General features: G+C 34.6%; 3 protein-coding genes across 3 annotated transcripts; all 3 read left to right on the top strand.

Annotated features, from left to right (window-relative positions):
• Positions 1-1,893: 1,893 nt before the first annotated feature.
• LOC106672559 (endocuticle structural glycoprotein ABD-5-like) lies at positions 1,894-2,577 on the top strand. The gene is made up of 2 exons (XM_014404082.1): positions 1,894-1,995; positions 2,187-2,577. The coding sequence occupies exons 1-2, from the start codon at positions 1,987-1,989 to the stop codon at positions 2,526-2,528; spliced, it is 351 nt and encodes a 116-aa protein (XP_014259568.1). The 5' UTR covers positions 1,894-1,986; the 3' UTR covers positions 2,529-2,577.
• A 3,902-nt stretch (positions 2,578-6,479) lies between these two features.
• LOC106672558 (endocuticle structural glycoprotein ABD-5-like) lies at positions 6,480-7,243 on the top strand. The gene is made up of 2 exons (XM_014404081.2): positions 6,480-6,533; positions 6,853-7,243. Exons 1-2 carry the CDS (start codon positions 6,525-6,527, stop codon positions 7,192-7,194), a joined length of 351 nt encoding a protein of 116 aa, XP_014259567.1. The 5' UTR covers positions 6,480-6,524; the 3' UTR covers positions 7,195-7,243.
• Positions 7,244-10,656: 3,413 nt separating this feature from the next.
• Positions 10,657-16,037, top strand: LOC106672572 (TBC1 domain family member 20). The gene is made up of 7 exons (XM_014404102.2): positions 10,657-11,033; positions 13,023-13,142; positions 13,213-13,457; positions 13,536-13,729; positions 14,037-14,253; positions 14,311-14,420; positions 14,685-16,037. Exons 1-7 carry the CDS (start codon positions 10,919-10,921, stop codon positions 14,884-14,886), a joined length of 1,203 nt encoding a protein of 400 aa, XP_014259588.1. The 5' UTR covers positions 10,657-10,918; the 3' UTR covers positions 14,887-16,037.
• The last annotated feature ends 918 nt before the right edge of the window (positions 16,038-16,955 follow it).

The following is a 16,955-nucleotide window of genomic DNA, read 5'->3' as shown; positions in this document are numbered from 1 at the left end:
ACTTCTACGCTACCCACAGGATAGTCCTGAAGATTTCTAGAAAGACGATGGAGATAACAAGAAATCCTCTTTGTTAACATTCAGCTGACAAACGCTTGACAAACATCATGAATTGAATCCAAAATTTAAAAAAAGACTTTTAACAACATTATTCAAATTTAATCACTAAAACCCGGGCCTACTAATCAAGTTCCTTGACAAACTTGGACTTACTCTTTAAGCTCAGAACGGGTGATACAATAGTTCATAAAGGACGTAGTATTGTACACACCCTGACTAATACATCTAAATGTACATACATTCTTATCTATGCTCATCCGACTGATCTGGCAATAAATACTATTTATGAGAAGTTTTGCAAGTAATTCGCAGGTCAATGAAGTTGTCTCTTCCAAATGTTTCTTAAGACAAAAGGGCGAAGCTTAACAATTTCAACTTTTTCGAAACAAAGTAAATACAGATTGAGGTTCCTCAAAGTTACGTGCGAAGGTCTCTTCTTTATATAATTTACGTCCCCGGCTCTTCGCCCACGGTCTAATCATTCCTCGCTACTAACAGTATACTTTGGAAGAATCCTAGAAACACGTTGGTAATGGTTAACATTCAGCTGACAAACGTTTTAAAAAATGGTTTTTTGTTGTTATTAACAACAGCCTGATCTTTGCTCATAGTCAACACTATTTATCAGAGGTTTTGTAAGTAATTCGCAGGTCGATTGTTTCTAACTTCTCAGAACAAGGTTATTGTACGTTCGAGATTCGTTTCTCTTCTAAATGTTTCTTAAAATAACAGGGAGGAGCTTAGAATCTTTCAACTTTTTTGAACGAAATTTGAGTATTTTTATGACCTTCGATAAACAGTTTTTCAGGGTACATGGTAAAGTCTTTTTGTTTTGTTTTGTTCGCAACAGCAGAAGTATATCAACCGCCATGGCTCATATAACAGGGACATACTACGACCATGGAATCATGTTCTTCTTGACTGTCCGGTCGAACTTACTGGGAACGTGGTGTTCCAGAGAGCCAATTGAACTTTCAACCCTAGTTAAAAATTATTTAGGTGAATTTAGTGACTAAGTAAAAAAGTAAAATTTGATAACATGGCAAAAAGAGCGAAAATTCGAACGGACAACCAACTACAAAGTTTGATGTAGGTGACCGAGGGGATCGAAGTACAACTGGTTATAGATCGGCGTATTAGTCGAAATTAATGGGAAAAAAATAAATTTGTTATAAAGTCAAGCAACTAACCTTATTTTAAAGCATACAGCACAATACAAATGTTACAGTATATTATTTAAGCTATGTAATCTTTTAACGCCGCATTTCAAATACAAAAGTAATTTGTTTTTTATTCAAAGACCGCGTAGAACTATACAATTAACGCTATAGCTTGGTCTATTACGATCAACTTGGCGAGCTTTTCCGAGTGGGACTCTTTTTGAAATTTTCACTGCTGAATTTATTGTAACAAGGAGTAGTTAGGAGTTACCGATTGGATAAAATAACACAATGACCATCCACTGATGATGGCGAAAAACTTCTGATTGAAAGGCAAACAGCAAGGATAGAAATAACAAAAAGATCAGAAACGACTAAGCTACAGGTTCACCGCCACTTGCAACACGTTCATTATAAATGATATATTGTTAATTTAATTATCCAAACCGCAGAGTACACATTGGATACTTTGCAGTTTAAATAGCCTAACTATGTCACAAAATTTTAAAAAAATCTGAAACGCTTACACTGACCGTGATGTTACAAACTCTTAGATTAGATACTACAATCGAATAAATATCGAATGATCGTTCTCCCTATTGCGTAAAATATTTTTCACATTTGCCGAATGAAGAATTTTCAAAACAGGAAAACGGGGGTTGCAAGCGAATAGTAGGGGTAGCAATGTTGACATATATAAACGGACTGGCTCGTTCTTGCCACATATCCATCTTCACCCCACGAACCCAAGGAAAGAACGATTAAAATGAAATTGGTAATGATTTATCACTATGTTCTTAAGTTCTAATAATTGTGTAGTCTGTTAATTCAAATCGTTACAAAAATAATTTGTGTTTGTCTTTAAACCCCTTTGATCATTATGATCACAGCTATAGCATATAAGCAACTTACATTGGAATATGTAATATTAACATAACATAAAAATTTATGTTTGTAATATTTCAGGCAATCTTGCTCTTGGTTGTCGCCTCGGTGTCTTATGCTCAGGTCTCACCCTTGACGAAGGTCGTTCCAGTTCCCTTCATCAGCAGATCGGAAGTACGCGATGATTACGGCCAGTACTCGCTCAGCTACCGAACTGCCGACGGGATCGGCGTTTCCGAGCAAGGAGTCCTCAAGCCAAATTCAGAAGGAAAGTACGTCCTCGTCAAGCAAGGCACATACACCTACTTGAGCCCCGACGGCACCCCGGTCACCCTCAACTACGTCGCTGACGAAAATGGGTTCCAGCCTTCTGGAAAACACCTCCCCAAATCCGTCCCCTTACCAGAAAACCCGACCAATTAAATTTTGTTAATTATTGACATATGTAAATAAACATTTTTTTACCGTTAAACTGCTTTATTTTGCTAAAGTATATTTTCCGCTTATGGCGTAGATGATACGACAGAAGCGGGCGCTGGGAATGTACAAATAATCCAGCCGTTTGGTTAATTATTTATTTTCCTAGTTCCTTAGTCCAGTTCTATTAACACAATCCTTCTTTTAAGAAGCAAGCCATTGACTACCATTGCTGCAATTATTTTTTACAGATCATCTTATACCATAGTTATGGGTGCTTCATGCTTGCATTGCATTTGAAGACAATATAGCTGTTTTTTTCTCTTCATTGCTACCTCTTCATTCAACCTACAAATGAAAAACTTCAACATTAAATGACATGCCTATGTTGTGAAGGTGGGCGAGTCAACCCAGTCACATGCCATATTCCTTTCATTCCCTTCATTTTTCTTCGTTTAGCTGTAACAATGTACGCTTGTTTTGATAACGGTTCTTTAATCACTGTGTCTGGCACCTCTAGAATTTATAGAAATGGTAAAGGTGGGGTATGTCATTTAATCTTTTTTGAAAAGTTGGATCATCCTCACAGTTTGTTGTTGATTTCGAGCTTAAAGCTCATCATCAGGTTGAAGGATTTACAACCCCCACATGAATTTTAAGAATAGCAGAGAGTTACTCCTACAATTCATGTCGATATTGGTGTAATTAATGTTATTGACAAATATAGACAAAAGAGTGTGCATAAAAATAAATTTGGTCGATACTAATCATTTTGATCGGCCTATGGCAGACCCAGCAATGAGTGGGGACAAAATTGATCGGAAACTGTCAATTTTTTAAAATTTCCCTGTGGGGTCTGCTGGTGATGAACCTGTAATTTAGCAGGTTCTGAACATTTTGATCTGCCTATGGTACCCCCTGCGAGGATGGACAGACCAAAGCAATAAAATAAAAAGTACAGTCTACATAATACAACTTAAGATTCGTTATACATAAAAATATAAATAAATTAACGACTGAAGAAGAAATAAACTACGAAATTGTTTAAGAAAAAATTTCATAAACAATTTTGTAGTTTATTTCTTCTTCAGTCGTTAATTTATTTATATTTTTATGTATAATGAATCTTAAGTTGTATTATGTAGACTGTACTTTTTTAATTTTTAATTTAAAAATTGCTGTGAAAACATGGTTTCGACAGGCTAATTATTCTACGGTCCAGGAAAGAATTGATTTTTTGTTTTACCATCCATTTTATTTCCAATTTGAACTAAAATCTTGATGGAGATGCTTTGGAGATGAATTTTTTGTCAATTTCTTTCCCTCACTATATTTTTATCAAATTCTATTCCTTTTTTTAAATTCTAAATTGTAAAAATCAGTTCAACTAAGTTCTTCAGATAAATTAATATATTCAAACACAACCGGGGAAATGGGTCAGCAGCCAATTTTTTTCTTCTTTTTATTGGTTCTGCGAGTGGATGGTGAACTCACGTTGAACCGTTATGGCCACTTCTGGATTCGCATTTTCTCGCTGGTATTCGTCTCGCGGATGAGATTCGACCTGCGTCATCTTCAGTGGTGAAACGTTTACCAAGTTTGAATTACTGATTTGAAGGATGAAAAAGATGCATTCAAAAACATTTACATATTTACAAAAAAAATTGAATTATGCGAGTGTTTGTGGGTGTTGTGTGTAAAAATATACTTTTTGGTAATGGCAAAACAAAGTTAAAAGTCAATTGTTTATGGTTCTACTACTGATTTTAAAAAACGGAAAATGTAGTAGTCTTCATGGAACATTATACAATCAAATATGTAAGCTAGTTCATTACTATAAATTTCACAGCAAAGAAAATCTCCAGACAAAAGAAATAATATTATTTGTAGTTTGGTGGTTTCCGATTATTTTAATCTGCCAATCTTTACTGTTTGAGGCCAGCAGACCCACCTTTGATTGTTTGAGCCTAAACCTCTCTGACAGACCAAATCAGCGAGGAACGGCCAAACTACAGGGTCATCACGCAAACCCCAAGAGGAACAAGTGTTGTTTCAAAATCGTTAATGCTTAAAATATATTTTTTACTGTAATATTTCTTTTATAAAGTTACTCTAAGAAATTGGACGTGAATTTTAACAATTTGCTTTGATTTCTGATGATCATTCTACGATAACCTATGAAATGACAGTGACTAGCAAGATCAACTGGCACGATTACTGTCAACATGTAAACCAGGTCAAAAAAGGCTTCATGAGAATAGAATCTCTAGATGTCATGGAGAGGTATCGAGATAAATGCGACTGACTATTCGCAAATCTTACTTGTACACTTGAACCAAGGGGAGCTGTTCTCTTGGCTGCCGGTTCGGTTTATGGCAATCAGATAGACCGTGTGTGGAGAAGTCGTGGAGAACGCTTTGCTTCATGTGCTATGTGTGAATCACAGCCTCTTCAAAGATAGTCAGTTATGGTGTGTAGTGGGATCAACATCCATGCCCCTACCGAACTGATTATCATACAGAATGGATCTTTGACTGCACTAAGGTTATTCGTGTTGGAGCATGATGATGCCCGACCGCATATAGCTCGAGTCATTACTTGGAGGATGTAGGGACCACCACATGAATTGGCCGGCACGTTTTCCTGGCATTAAGTCCATAGAACACTACAACAATCGTTGAACAATTGTAAACAGCTCTTGTTGAAGAATGGGATTTTGTTTCACAAGACGAAATCGGATCGTTTATTTACTCGATGCCAAGGAGATTTAAGCCCTCCGAGGCCAGACGAGGTAATGCGCTTATTAAGAACAAAATTTACAACAAACAAAGTTAAATTTTAATCTATGTAGGGTTTCAAACTTCGTAGAGGTCATTAAATAGGTGAAAAAAAGAATACTAAATACTGGGTTCACCGAGCTTTCGGCACCTTATAGTGCCAGATGAAGGCGCTCGGTGAACCCAGTATTTAGTATGCTTTTTTTCACCTACCTAATGACCTCTACGAAGATTGGAACCCTACATAGACCATCTGCAGGTCGATCAACAAACATCATAAATTTTAATCTACCACTAAATGATTTTTTGGTGTTTTGGTGAATTTTCTTTTAAACCATCATAAATAATTTTTATTGAACTGCTCAACTCATGAATTGCTCATCTCGTTTAATTTAGTGTACATTAAAATGAGTATAATGTAATTAAAGTAACGATAAAAATACTTTTAGTTTGAAATAAACAACAAAATACGAGTGTATTTTTTTTAAAATGTACTTTTGTAAATAGAAATGTTTGTATAGCCTTATCAGGTCTGAATCCTTGTTATCTTGTGAACATAATTAATTATTCAAAAAGGACTTTATATCATCGAATACAATTTATGTTTAATTCATTCATCCTCAAATGAATCCTTGTGATCAGAATGAACTGGGAAATATGTTCGTGCTTCGAATTTTTAGTAGTCGTAACAGATCGCTTTTTTCAATACAAAACTATTATTTGTGTAAGATTTATTCACAACCAAAAATAAATGAAATAATTTTGGATTTTTCATAGGTTTATGTCTACTTTAAAACTATAGATTTGTACAGTTGCTATTTGTTGGTCTGAAGGTGTTTCATATAAATAAAGTATATCCTTAGACATTTTTGACATTAGACATTAAATTTTAGACATTTGACATCTGCATCGGTTTTCTTTCTAAGTTTCTGATCAATTAAAATATTATTCAGCCATTTAGCTTCTTGACAAATCGAAGTTTTCATTAAGCAACAACAACCTGTTTACAATGAGAACTCAGGAATTTGTTGTTTCGATTAATAATGTTATATTTGTTTCTTCAGAATCAGATAAGGAATTCAGATTTTTGGATAAGGGAAACGAGTGGGGTTGGGTTGTCTGGAAGTAGGGGCGTCTTCATCATATATAATAATAAGAGGACGCCTATTTTTCTAATAAACAATCAACATCTGAACGTGAACGAGTCTCTACTCTACTAGTGAAAATGCAATACGTAAGTCCAGAATTGATGCCAATTGTTTGAATTTTCATATTTTTTACTTTATTTTTAAGTTGTGAACTGCAAATGTAAAAGATTTCTAGTGGTTCACAACATTTATATGCTAGTTTTATGCCTATGCTTAACATAAATGACAAAACTGGTAGATTGAAATTGAAAGTCACACTAAACAAAAGGCAAATTTATGCGCATGGCATGGGTTGATTCAAACATATTATAGTTTAGTAACATGTGAACCATGCTCATACCAAGACACAGCCACTTTAAATTTCGTAATTTCTATATAATTTTTTTTTACATTTTTATATTTCAGGCAATCTTGCTCTTGGTGGTCGCTTCGGTGGCTTATGCTCAGGTCTCACCCTTGACGAAGGTCGTTCCAGTTCCCTTCATCAGCAGATCGGAAGTACGCGATGATTACGGCCAGTACTCGCTCAGCTACCGAACTGCCGACGGGATCGGCGTTTCCGAGCAAGGAGTCCTCAAGCCAAATTCAGAAGGAAAGTACGTCCTCGTCAAGCAAGGCACATACACCTACTTGAGCCCCGACGGCACCCCGGTCACCCTCAACTACGTCGCTGACGAAAATGGGTTCCAGCCTTCTGGAAAACACCTCCCCAAATCCGTCCCCTTACCAGAAAACCCAGCTAATTAAATTTTGTTAACTATTGACATATGTAAATAAACATTTTTTTACCGTTAAATTGCTTTATTTTGCTGAAGGATATTCACTTATATATATGATGATGATGGTAGAAATGAAGCGGAGTTGGGAATTATCAAGCTCTCCAACCGTTTGGTTAATTATTTATTTTCCTAGTTCCTTAGTCCAGTTCTCTTGACTCGATCCTTCTTTTAAGAAGTAACTCATTGACTACTACTACAACTATTGCTGCAATTATTTTTCAAAGATCATCTTGGTAACTAAGTCATGGGTGCTTTAAGCGGTTGTTTCACATCTGAAGATAATATAGGTTTTATTTTCATCCTCCTCATTGTATAACCTACAAATGAAGGTCATCGTGTTGTGTAGGAGTACCAGTGACCAGTATAAAATCTATTATTACCTTGAATTTTAGCCTGGTTAGCTGTAGCTGTGTGTGACGAGGTTTCTTTAACATTAAGTCACTCTTTCTGACGCCTCTGTCGATAAATTGTTCCGACATGCCACAAACTTATTGAAACCTTGCGGATTGGAAGAACTGTAGTAAGCAGAATCTGACTGAGCTTTTTATCTGATTTTTTTTGTTACTATTTTTTAAAAACAAAATCCCATTTTCTAAAAAATGTTCTTCTTTAAAAAAACAGCGCAGAAGGGAATAACAGCAGAAACGTCTAAACAATACAATAGATAAAACAGTATATATGACAAATTTAAATACGTTTCGGACTTTAATCGGCATTATCTTGAATAATCGATGATAATTAAATAGAAGTTGATAAGTAAACCAAGATATCATTTTTCTATATGTTCACCACGGCTATTCTCATTGTAAAAGGTGAACATGTCCAACACAAATGCCTACAAAAATGCAGGAGGCATGGAAGATGAGCGAGGCAGATATTCTCGTCAACAAAGGCAGACCATCACTTGCAACATTACAGAAAAGATAATCAAATATAGAGGTAGTTTAAATTTCTTATGTGCTTTCATTATAGAACTCGATCGACCAGCTGAGGTCCAGTTTTTGGCAGTTTGGTATGTCACGAAATGTGTCATCAACGAACTTTCCTTGACCACATTCTTCGTTGGCATTCTGCGTACCATGGTACAATAATCGCACTCTGTGCAAAGATGTCTCCCAGATATTTAACCTCTTTAGAGAAAACTATTTTCACTCCATTTATCAAAAAAGGCCTAAGTCCTCCTAGTGCCCTTTCTTTGGTAAAGGGAACCATGATGGTTTTGTAAGTGTTTATCAATAACCTTTTCTTTTTACGTCATCTGCTTGTTATGTTGAGTAAAAATTGCGCACTTACTGTACTGGGCTCGGCAAAGTGTGTACCTTACGACTACCGAACTGGATCATCTGCATATCCCAACCAGTTCGAATATTTAAGCCAATTACGTTATTAAGCGACTGTATGTAGATGTAGATGTAATATTTCAGGGTATGGTATACTGCGCCCTTTTGAGAGCTATTGTATCTCCCGTTCTCTGCCTAAAGCACATCGGTGAGTCCTATTTCATCAAGAAACTTGATTAATAGGCCCGGTTTTAATGGTTGAAGCTCTTCTATGGTCACATTGTATATCCCAAAACACTTCCTCCTACGGGCTAATGTAGCTCCGCAGTTTGTTAGTAAGTGTGTTGGTGTCTTTTCTGCTTCCTTGCAGAATCTACATGTGCCATCTTGGATTGTTCCAATTTTCTTTAGGTGTCCATTTAATCTACAGTGTCCTGTTAGGATTCGCAGTCTGTTCCTGCTTCCTTTGATACAGTCTGTGATTTCTTTCTTGCCAAAATTGGTTAGAAGATTCTTGGATTGTCCAATGAGTGAATTCCATTGTTCCTTCATTTTCTTTTTGTCCTTCTGTCTGAGATATTCGTTAATAGTGTGGATTCCTATGCCACAGAAGGGTTCGGGTCCTAAAGCGACTGTATACTTCATGTTGGAAGTACTGGGCAATCGATAATATTGTAGCTCGAATACAAATCCACAGCGACTACCGAATTGTGGATGGGGAATAGTGTTAGAGGAATCTCATTAAAGAAGAGGATCAATTGGAGATTTCCTATAGTATTTTGCCGATAATGCTCTCATAAGTTATTGTATTTTGTGTTTTTCATTCATCGAATAGACTTCAGTGATTTTTACATTACATTTTAGTAGGCTCTTAGTAGGGTGGTTTCCATTGGTCACTTTTTGTTTCTGTTCAAAAATACAGGGAAAGCCTGCTGGCGCATATTAAAAAAAGCCCTTTATATATTAGCGACCCTGAACCAGGAGCAATCAAACTCATTAGGGAACTACACCTCGGCCTTTCCACCTGAAATACAGGCCAAACTACAGGCCTAAAATTTATAATCGGGATAACATGATCAGACATCCACCATTTCAGAATCCGTTCAGATAAAGTAAAGGGAGAAATGAACAAAGTCTATAGGTGCCAGAAACTGTGACTTACAATTGAAGAACCGTTATCAAAACTAGCGCACTCATTGTTACAGCTAAACGAAGAAAAATCAAGGGAATGAAAGGAATATGTCATCTGACTGGGTTGACTGGCCCACCCTCACAACATAGGCATCTCATTTAACGTTGAAGTTCATTTGTAGGTTAAGCATGCAATGAAGAGAAAGAAACAGTATATTATATTCGAATGCAATGCAAACGCTTGAAGCACATATAACTATGGTATAAGATGATCTGTAAAAAATAATTGCAGCAATGGTAGTCAATGGCTTGCTTCTTAAAAGGATTGTGTTAATAGAACTAGTCTAAGGAACTAGGGAAAGAAACAACCAAACGGCAAGAGTGCTTGGTAATATCAAACCCTCGCTTCCTTTGTACATCATCATTCATCGTAAGCGAAAAATATCGTTCAGAAAAATAATCTAATGGTAAAAAAATGTTTATGTGCACATGTCAATAGTTAACAAAAAGTAATTGGCTAGGTTTCGGCCCAGAATCCGTTCAAACAAAGCAAAAGGATAAATTGGCAGCCACTGTGACTTTCGGTTAAAAAACTCTCGCCAAAACTAGCACACACCTTGTTACAGCTAAACAGGGTAAAATTCAAAGGAGGGATAGAAATATATACTGACTATTGGTATCTAACTGGGGTGAATGGCACACATACACAACATATGTGTATTCAAGGATGAGATTGATTTATAGGTTATGCAATGAGGAGGAATTAACTGAAACACATTGTTCGGACGTCGAAACATTTTGAATTTCACAAAGACTAAGCTGTACTACTGTTCAAGAACTTACACTTCTATAATATAATTTTAAAAAAGAAACATATATAAAATGAGTAATTAATAAAATTGTATGATTTCTTTGGCTAGAATCACGTTTTTTCCCATTTTCGGTGAGCGGTGTCGTTGTTTCGTTGTTGTCGTAAGCAGAGTTCGCTGCAGCAGCAACGCTTGCTTACCTTGGGACAACAACGTTACCATTACCAAAACAAACTGTCGCCAGCTGTTCCACACTTTCTTCACATTTCGGTATTAATGACAAGTTACTCGCCTTTTTTCCAAAATCATTTCCTACCTTTCAATTTCAAGTCGTTTTAGCATAAACGCGTTTAAAAACAAATCCCATGAGTAGCTAATCCAATGTTTCCGTTCATGGGCTAAATTGTCATAAATGACATTCATTTTGTGCCTGATTTTGTAACGTTTAACCATTTCACTGATTGTGAACAAAATGGAAAGAGAATCGATGGATGACGACTTCCCCATGGAATTGGACGAAGAGAACGGGTTCAGCCTCGTCGAAAAACCTCTCGAAACCGAACCGACGGAACTTAATTTCAAAGAAGGTGATTAAAGAAAACACAAAGAATTTTATTGCAACTTTCATGACAAGACCTTTTACAATAGATGTATGTGATTTTACGTTTTACAACGTTAAATGGCAATGTTGTGGTGTTGGGAATCATAAATGTGAATGTCGAGTTGTAACATTTCAGATAAAGTATGCAATACATTAAATAAAGTGTACAGTTAACATATCAAAAAAATTAAAATCATGTATTTTACATGAAAAATTTTATTTTTACCTTTACTTAGAACAGGTCAAACTGTAATCTCTTATGCTGGCTGAAAGTGTATGACTGTCAGATCCAAGTGTCTACAGTTTGCACTAACGCAAGTCTACATGACTGATCAGTCAGATGTATCAGATCATCAGGGTGTTAACTGTCCAGCCGGCCTTACAGGGCTACATATCTTAAGATGTACTCACACAGGGCTAGGCAGATCTGGTCTCCAGCTGTCTGACAACCAGCAGACTGGGCGACTGGACAACATAAGTCACCCTTCATCTTCATACAATCACTCCAGAAGACTGTATTGCCAAGTTGCTTGTTGTTTGAACACAAAAATTAATCAGTTTTATATTGGCCGTTGGCAAAATGAATATCTAGTGCGTTTCACTGTATTCAACCACGATACAATGTCTAGTGGTTATAGTAGTGATGATGATATAGTCTTATTATTACCACAGGTATGGAATGAGAGAAGTGAGCAATTTTTTGGTACATCCTTACATTGAAAAGACTATAAATTGTACATCATTTTTTTCAACTTGTAATTGTATAATTCCAGAAATTTCTCCACTTCTGGCATGACTTTTAAATTGAACAATTGTTCATTTGTGGCACACTACAAAGCTAATGACTGAGTGTGGCATCCTGGTTTCCTTTACAAGGTAAAACGTATCCTCCCCTACACCTACTATTATCTCATCCTGAAGACTTTTCTTTCGAATTGATGGTTTAAAGAGAAAATCAGCAATGATCACACCTGCCCTCGCTGGCATTCCACAAGGAATTTTCCTAGGCCCAATCCTCACACCAAACCAACAACCTATGTGGACAAAACCACAATCTTATTTGCACACATACCCTAGCCACAGAAGCAATCCAACATCTGAAACTCATTATTAACTGGTGCACCTGTGCAAAAAATCTACAAGTCATGTTAGGCTCAAGTGTCAGACCTATGCACCAGTGCACATAAATAATAAGATATTCCATACAACAAGTCCGTGAGCTTTACTTAGATAGCAGACGTTCCCCATAGAACCCACATACAACTTCAAAAAATTAGAAACTGCATTCCAAAAACAAAATCTGTGTACTACTTTGACACCATCTGGGACCAAATCAATACATACATAGCAAACTAACCACTCATCAGATTGATTTGTATTTATGGAGTCAAACTATGTGGCTCAGCCAAATCCTCTAATAGCCAACGAATCCAATATTTTCAAACCAAAGTTTTCCACAAAATACTCAACACTCCCTTCTACGTCACCAATAGAATGATCAATAAAGATCTTAAAATCCCATTTGTGAAGGATCTGATCTGAACACACTTCCTCAATTTCCACTCTAAACTATCCCTCCACCCTAGCCCACTAGCTCAAATTCTTTTCTCAACATCCTACCCTTTTAATCTAAAACAACAATGGCCTCGTATCTTAACCGTCTCAAATAAATAAAAGAGAATTCCATCAGTTCTCTCCTCATTGCCTCCTTATCTGACAGATCTGTCAAATTTGTATATAATTATATAGACTATTTGTTCAATATATATTTATGTGTACAAATAGCAACAAATAAATTTAAAAAAATTAAAGATCTCCAAATAATTCAAAAATTAAGGAAAATATCCATTAATAAAACTTATTGAAAAATTGTACAGCATTCACACTTAAGTCATCTATAAAATTGTATTTTTACAACAGCCAAACTATACGTACTTTTATAATAAATTAAAAACTTATTATTTATTTTTTATAGGCCCTCTGAGTGCAGAATTTCGAAAGAAAGCAAACGAGATACTTGAATACCTTTCAAAAAATGAAGTTAAAGTGGAAAAGTTACGAGAATACGCTTTGAGCAAAGGTGGATTTGTATGTGGTAAGAAATTAAGTCCTTACATCCATTACAAATTTGATTGAAATGTTTCAAAAATTTCTCTGTTGTTTAGATGATGTAAGAAAAATAGGATGGTCGAGGCTTTTAGAAATCGATCCAAACCCTGACAATTTGTCACCCAACGACGATTCCCTTCGAAGTCATAGTGAATTCACCCAAGTAGAGTTAGATGTTAATAGGTCATTAAAAAGATTTCCACCAGGCATTCCTTACGAACAGAGGGTTGCTCTACAAGATCAACTTACTGATTTAATTTTGAAAGTCATTACTAAATATCCTCATCTGAAATATTATCAGGTATCGTTTAATTGAAATTTCATATCATTGTTCTTAATTTAACTGTATTCTTACTTCTTTTGTTTTTATTTTTTTAAGGGTTATCATGATGTAGCCATAACATTTCTTCTAGTTGTTGGTGAAGAAATGGCATTTAGAATAATGGAACGACTTTCCACAGAGCATTTGAAAGATTTCATGGAACCAACAATGGAAAAGACTCAACATTTACTCAACTACATTTATCCACTAATGGACAGACTGAATCCAAAAGTTTGCTCTCACGTTCAAAAGTAAATATGCTTTAAATGAAAGCATTAGAAAAGTTTTATATAAATTCACTAGTTTTCTTGGTCCGTTTGACCAATTAATATCATTCAATTAATTAAGGTTTTGAGTTGAGATAAAAAAGTAAGCGTCACGAGTGGGATTCGAACCCACGACCTTCAGCTAGATATGCCGCTACTCTACCACTTGAGCTATCGTGACTTCGATCCACTCAGACGCTAACTTCCCATCTCAACCCCACCTTTTGAATTTTCCCTCCTTTTTGCCATTTTTCAGTTTAGCCAGTTTTATATAAATTGTCTTTTGTTAAAGATCCGGAGCAGGAACGATGTTTTGTCTTCCTTGGTTCCTCACGTGGTTTGGCCATTCACTTAATCATTACAAAGATGTCGTAAGGCTTTACGACTTCTTCTTGGCATCTCCCCCGATGATGTCATTATACCTTGCTGCGGCTATTGTCGTGTACAGAGAAAAGGATTTACTTGCTCAAGACTGTGATATGGCTAGTATCCATTGCTTTCTTTCTCAGGTAAGTTGGAATAACAAATTGTTCAGTCGTGAGTATATAAAATATTTCCTCTTTTAGTTGCCGGATGATTTGCCCTTTGAAATCCTTATCAGAAATGCTGTGAATTTGTATAATGAGTTTCCACCTGAAGAAGTGGAAGTTGAAGTTCTGGAAAGAGCCAAAAAAGAGTGAGTATTTTTTAAGAAACAATTAGCGTTTAAGCTGTCATATCTTCATTATTATTATTTTGAAAGAGTTTTGTTTCTAAAAACACACTTCATACTTTACCAATAATCCTAAAAGAAAATCTAAAATTGAGATAAATCTCTTTTCTCTCTAGATTTGTTCAATTATTAAATCAGTTAAGAGTCAAAAAGAATAGATATACAAAATTGCATTTTTGGTTATTTTTTTCCCTTGTATGATTATAACAAATAATAATTTTGTTAAAGGCTGGAAGAGAGGAAAGCCGAGGAAGAGGCAAGGCATAAAAGGCTTGCCAAACACCGTGGTCACATATTTCCCAGACGCTTTGAAGCATATTTCCAAAGGCTACTGCCAAATTCACGAGCCCAGTTTGTCCTTTTGGCTGTAACTGTTGCTATGGGCATTTTTGCATACCTGAAGGGGGATGTCAATCCTCATGTGAGATAGTACACAATTTCGGGGGCCCTCCCCCTCAATTGGGTCCTCACTTTCGAAAGATATCGTATCGTTCACATACCAAAGCCATGAAAACATAAATAATTTACAGGGTCCTGAGAAGCGGAACAAAAAAGGTATAATAAAATGTATCCATTCCTTTCATAAAGAGACATAGAAATAATAAGATTAAAAAATAAGATATGAGTAAAGGTAATAACTTAAATTTCAAATCATTAAGAGAGAGAAAAAAAATAACGTTCATAGAATTGTATACAGCTTTGCATTTTATGCAGAAAACTTTTAAGCCGAAGGATTTTAATTTGCACACACTGTTTCTTTAATGACTGGTCCGATTGCAACAAAGTAACTATGTAGAATAAATGGCTAAAAGTTCAGGGATTAGTTAGTATGTAATGGTGTGAATAGCTTAAAATTCCTTTAAATATAATTTCATAAGTTCCATGATCAAATTCCAATTCTTAAATTTGTACTTGAGTAAAAAATACAAACAGCTATTATATTCAGAATAATGAACATTTTACAGCTGTTTAAAACTTAAGTTAAACTTAACTTGTTAGAATTAGCTCACTAGTATCAAAAATTATTATAATTTGCAATTTTCTATTATCAAGGTAAATACTTTTTCTATCGTTAATTGGAAGCGTAATAAATTTTGTAACAAACTTAACCTATATATAAAAAATTATATATATCAGAAACAGTGTTTAGAATTAATATGTTTTTCTTTTCTCTCTTGTTATATATTTCCAATATTTTTTGCCAAAAGGAAAAGTAACACCACAATTCATTTTTATTTGTGAACCTGGATTTATAAACATTTTTGTAGAAAGTTAAGACTGAATGACAAACTAATCTAAAACTGAATAGCACGTTTTTACACAATTAAATATTTTAATCGTTGAAATTTCCATCTGATAAAGATTTTTCTCTCCCAAATATTTATTAACAACCCTTTAATTGTTAAAAAATTAAATAATTATTAGTTATGTCATTCCTCATGCGATTATAGTTACCAAAGATTTGTTTATATAAAAACCTGTCATTGTTATAGCTTTTATTATATAGCTTGGTGTTATTAGTTTATTATTTTATACATGTATGTTATATTATTATTTAATTGGAAATACAGTCATTTTGATGTCTATTGATTTGTTTTTACTTCTCTAAACCGACATTAAGTGAATCCTGCCTGTTAGCGCAAGACTGTACCAGCCTTTGGTTCGACTATAATACAACATGCAATGTTGCATGGCACGACTGTTTTTCTACTGGAAAGCTCAGGCTCGATCAATTCAGATAGTCTCATAAACGGTCATGAGATTTATGCGCAAGTTACATTAAGTAATTTTACAGGGTAGTAAAGCTAGAAAATGTGTAATGAAACAATGTAAAAATATTTTATTCTATATCCATGAAAATACAGTTTTTACTGTTAAATTATATATTAATAATAATTAGCAATCATTATTATCCAATTCAAGTCATTTCAATTGTACATATATTTATTTACTATTTTTAAAATTGTAGTTTTTATTTACTTTGTTAAAATGATACAAAATTAAACAAAAGTTTAAACAAAATGTTTTAAAATATATATATATATATATATGGTAATAAACATATAAAACATATAAAACCAACTCAATTTTATACTACTAGCCTATCAATAGAACAAATCAATTTATTACAACAATTACAAAAACCCACTAAAAATAATGTTTTATAAATGATATACGAACATATTTAATGGTTTATAACGATCAATAAGAATAATAAATTAAATTACTTCTATTTTTAAAGAAATATATACAAAGTACTTTATGTTTTGTTATTTTACTAAAAATGTATCACAAATTAAATCTCATAAGTTAAAAAAACTCTTATGTACACATTTTCTTTTTACACTGTTATGTACAAAATTACAAAATCTAATGAAATTGGTATAAGTAAACTTGCACAATTTAACCATAAATGATGCATGCTTAGGGTACACCAAATATATTTAAATTAGTAAGAATCACCCAACTGCATACCATACTGATTTTTACAGGTAATAA

The sequence above is a fragment of the Cimex lectularius genome, unplaced genomic scaffold (assembly GCF_000648675.2).
Source record: "Cimex lectularius strain Harlan isolate CLEC.00 unplaced genomic scaffold, Clec_2.1 scaffold139, whole genome shotgun sequence".
NCBI lineage: Eukaryota > Metazoa > Arthropoda > Insecta > Hemiptera > Cimicidae > Cimex > Cimex lectularius.
This window is presented reverse-complemented; position numbering and strand designations above follow the sequence as displayed.

Coding starts and splice junctions, on each gene's coding strand:
- LOC106672572 (XM_014404102.2), top strand. CDS start 10,919: ATGGAAAGAGAATCGATGGATGACGACTTCCCCATGGAATTGGACGAA. Junction 14,254..14,310: donor TCCATTGCTTTCTTTCTCAG/GTAAGTTGGAAT, acceptor TTCCTCTTTTAG/TTGCCGGATGATTTGCCCTT. Junction 14,421..14,684: donor CTGGAAAGAGCCAAAAAAGA/GTGAGTATTTTT, acceptor ATTTTGTTAAAG/GCTGGAAGAGAGGAAAGCCG.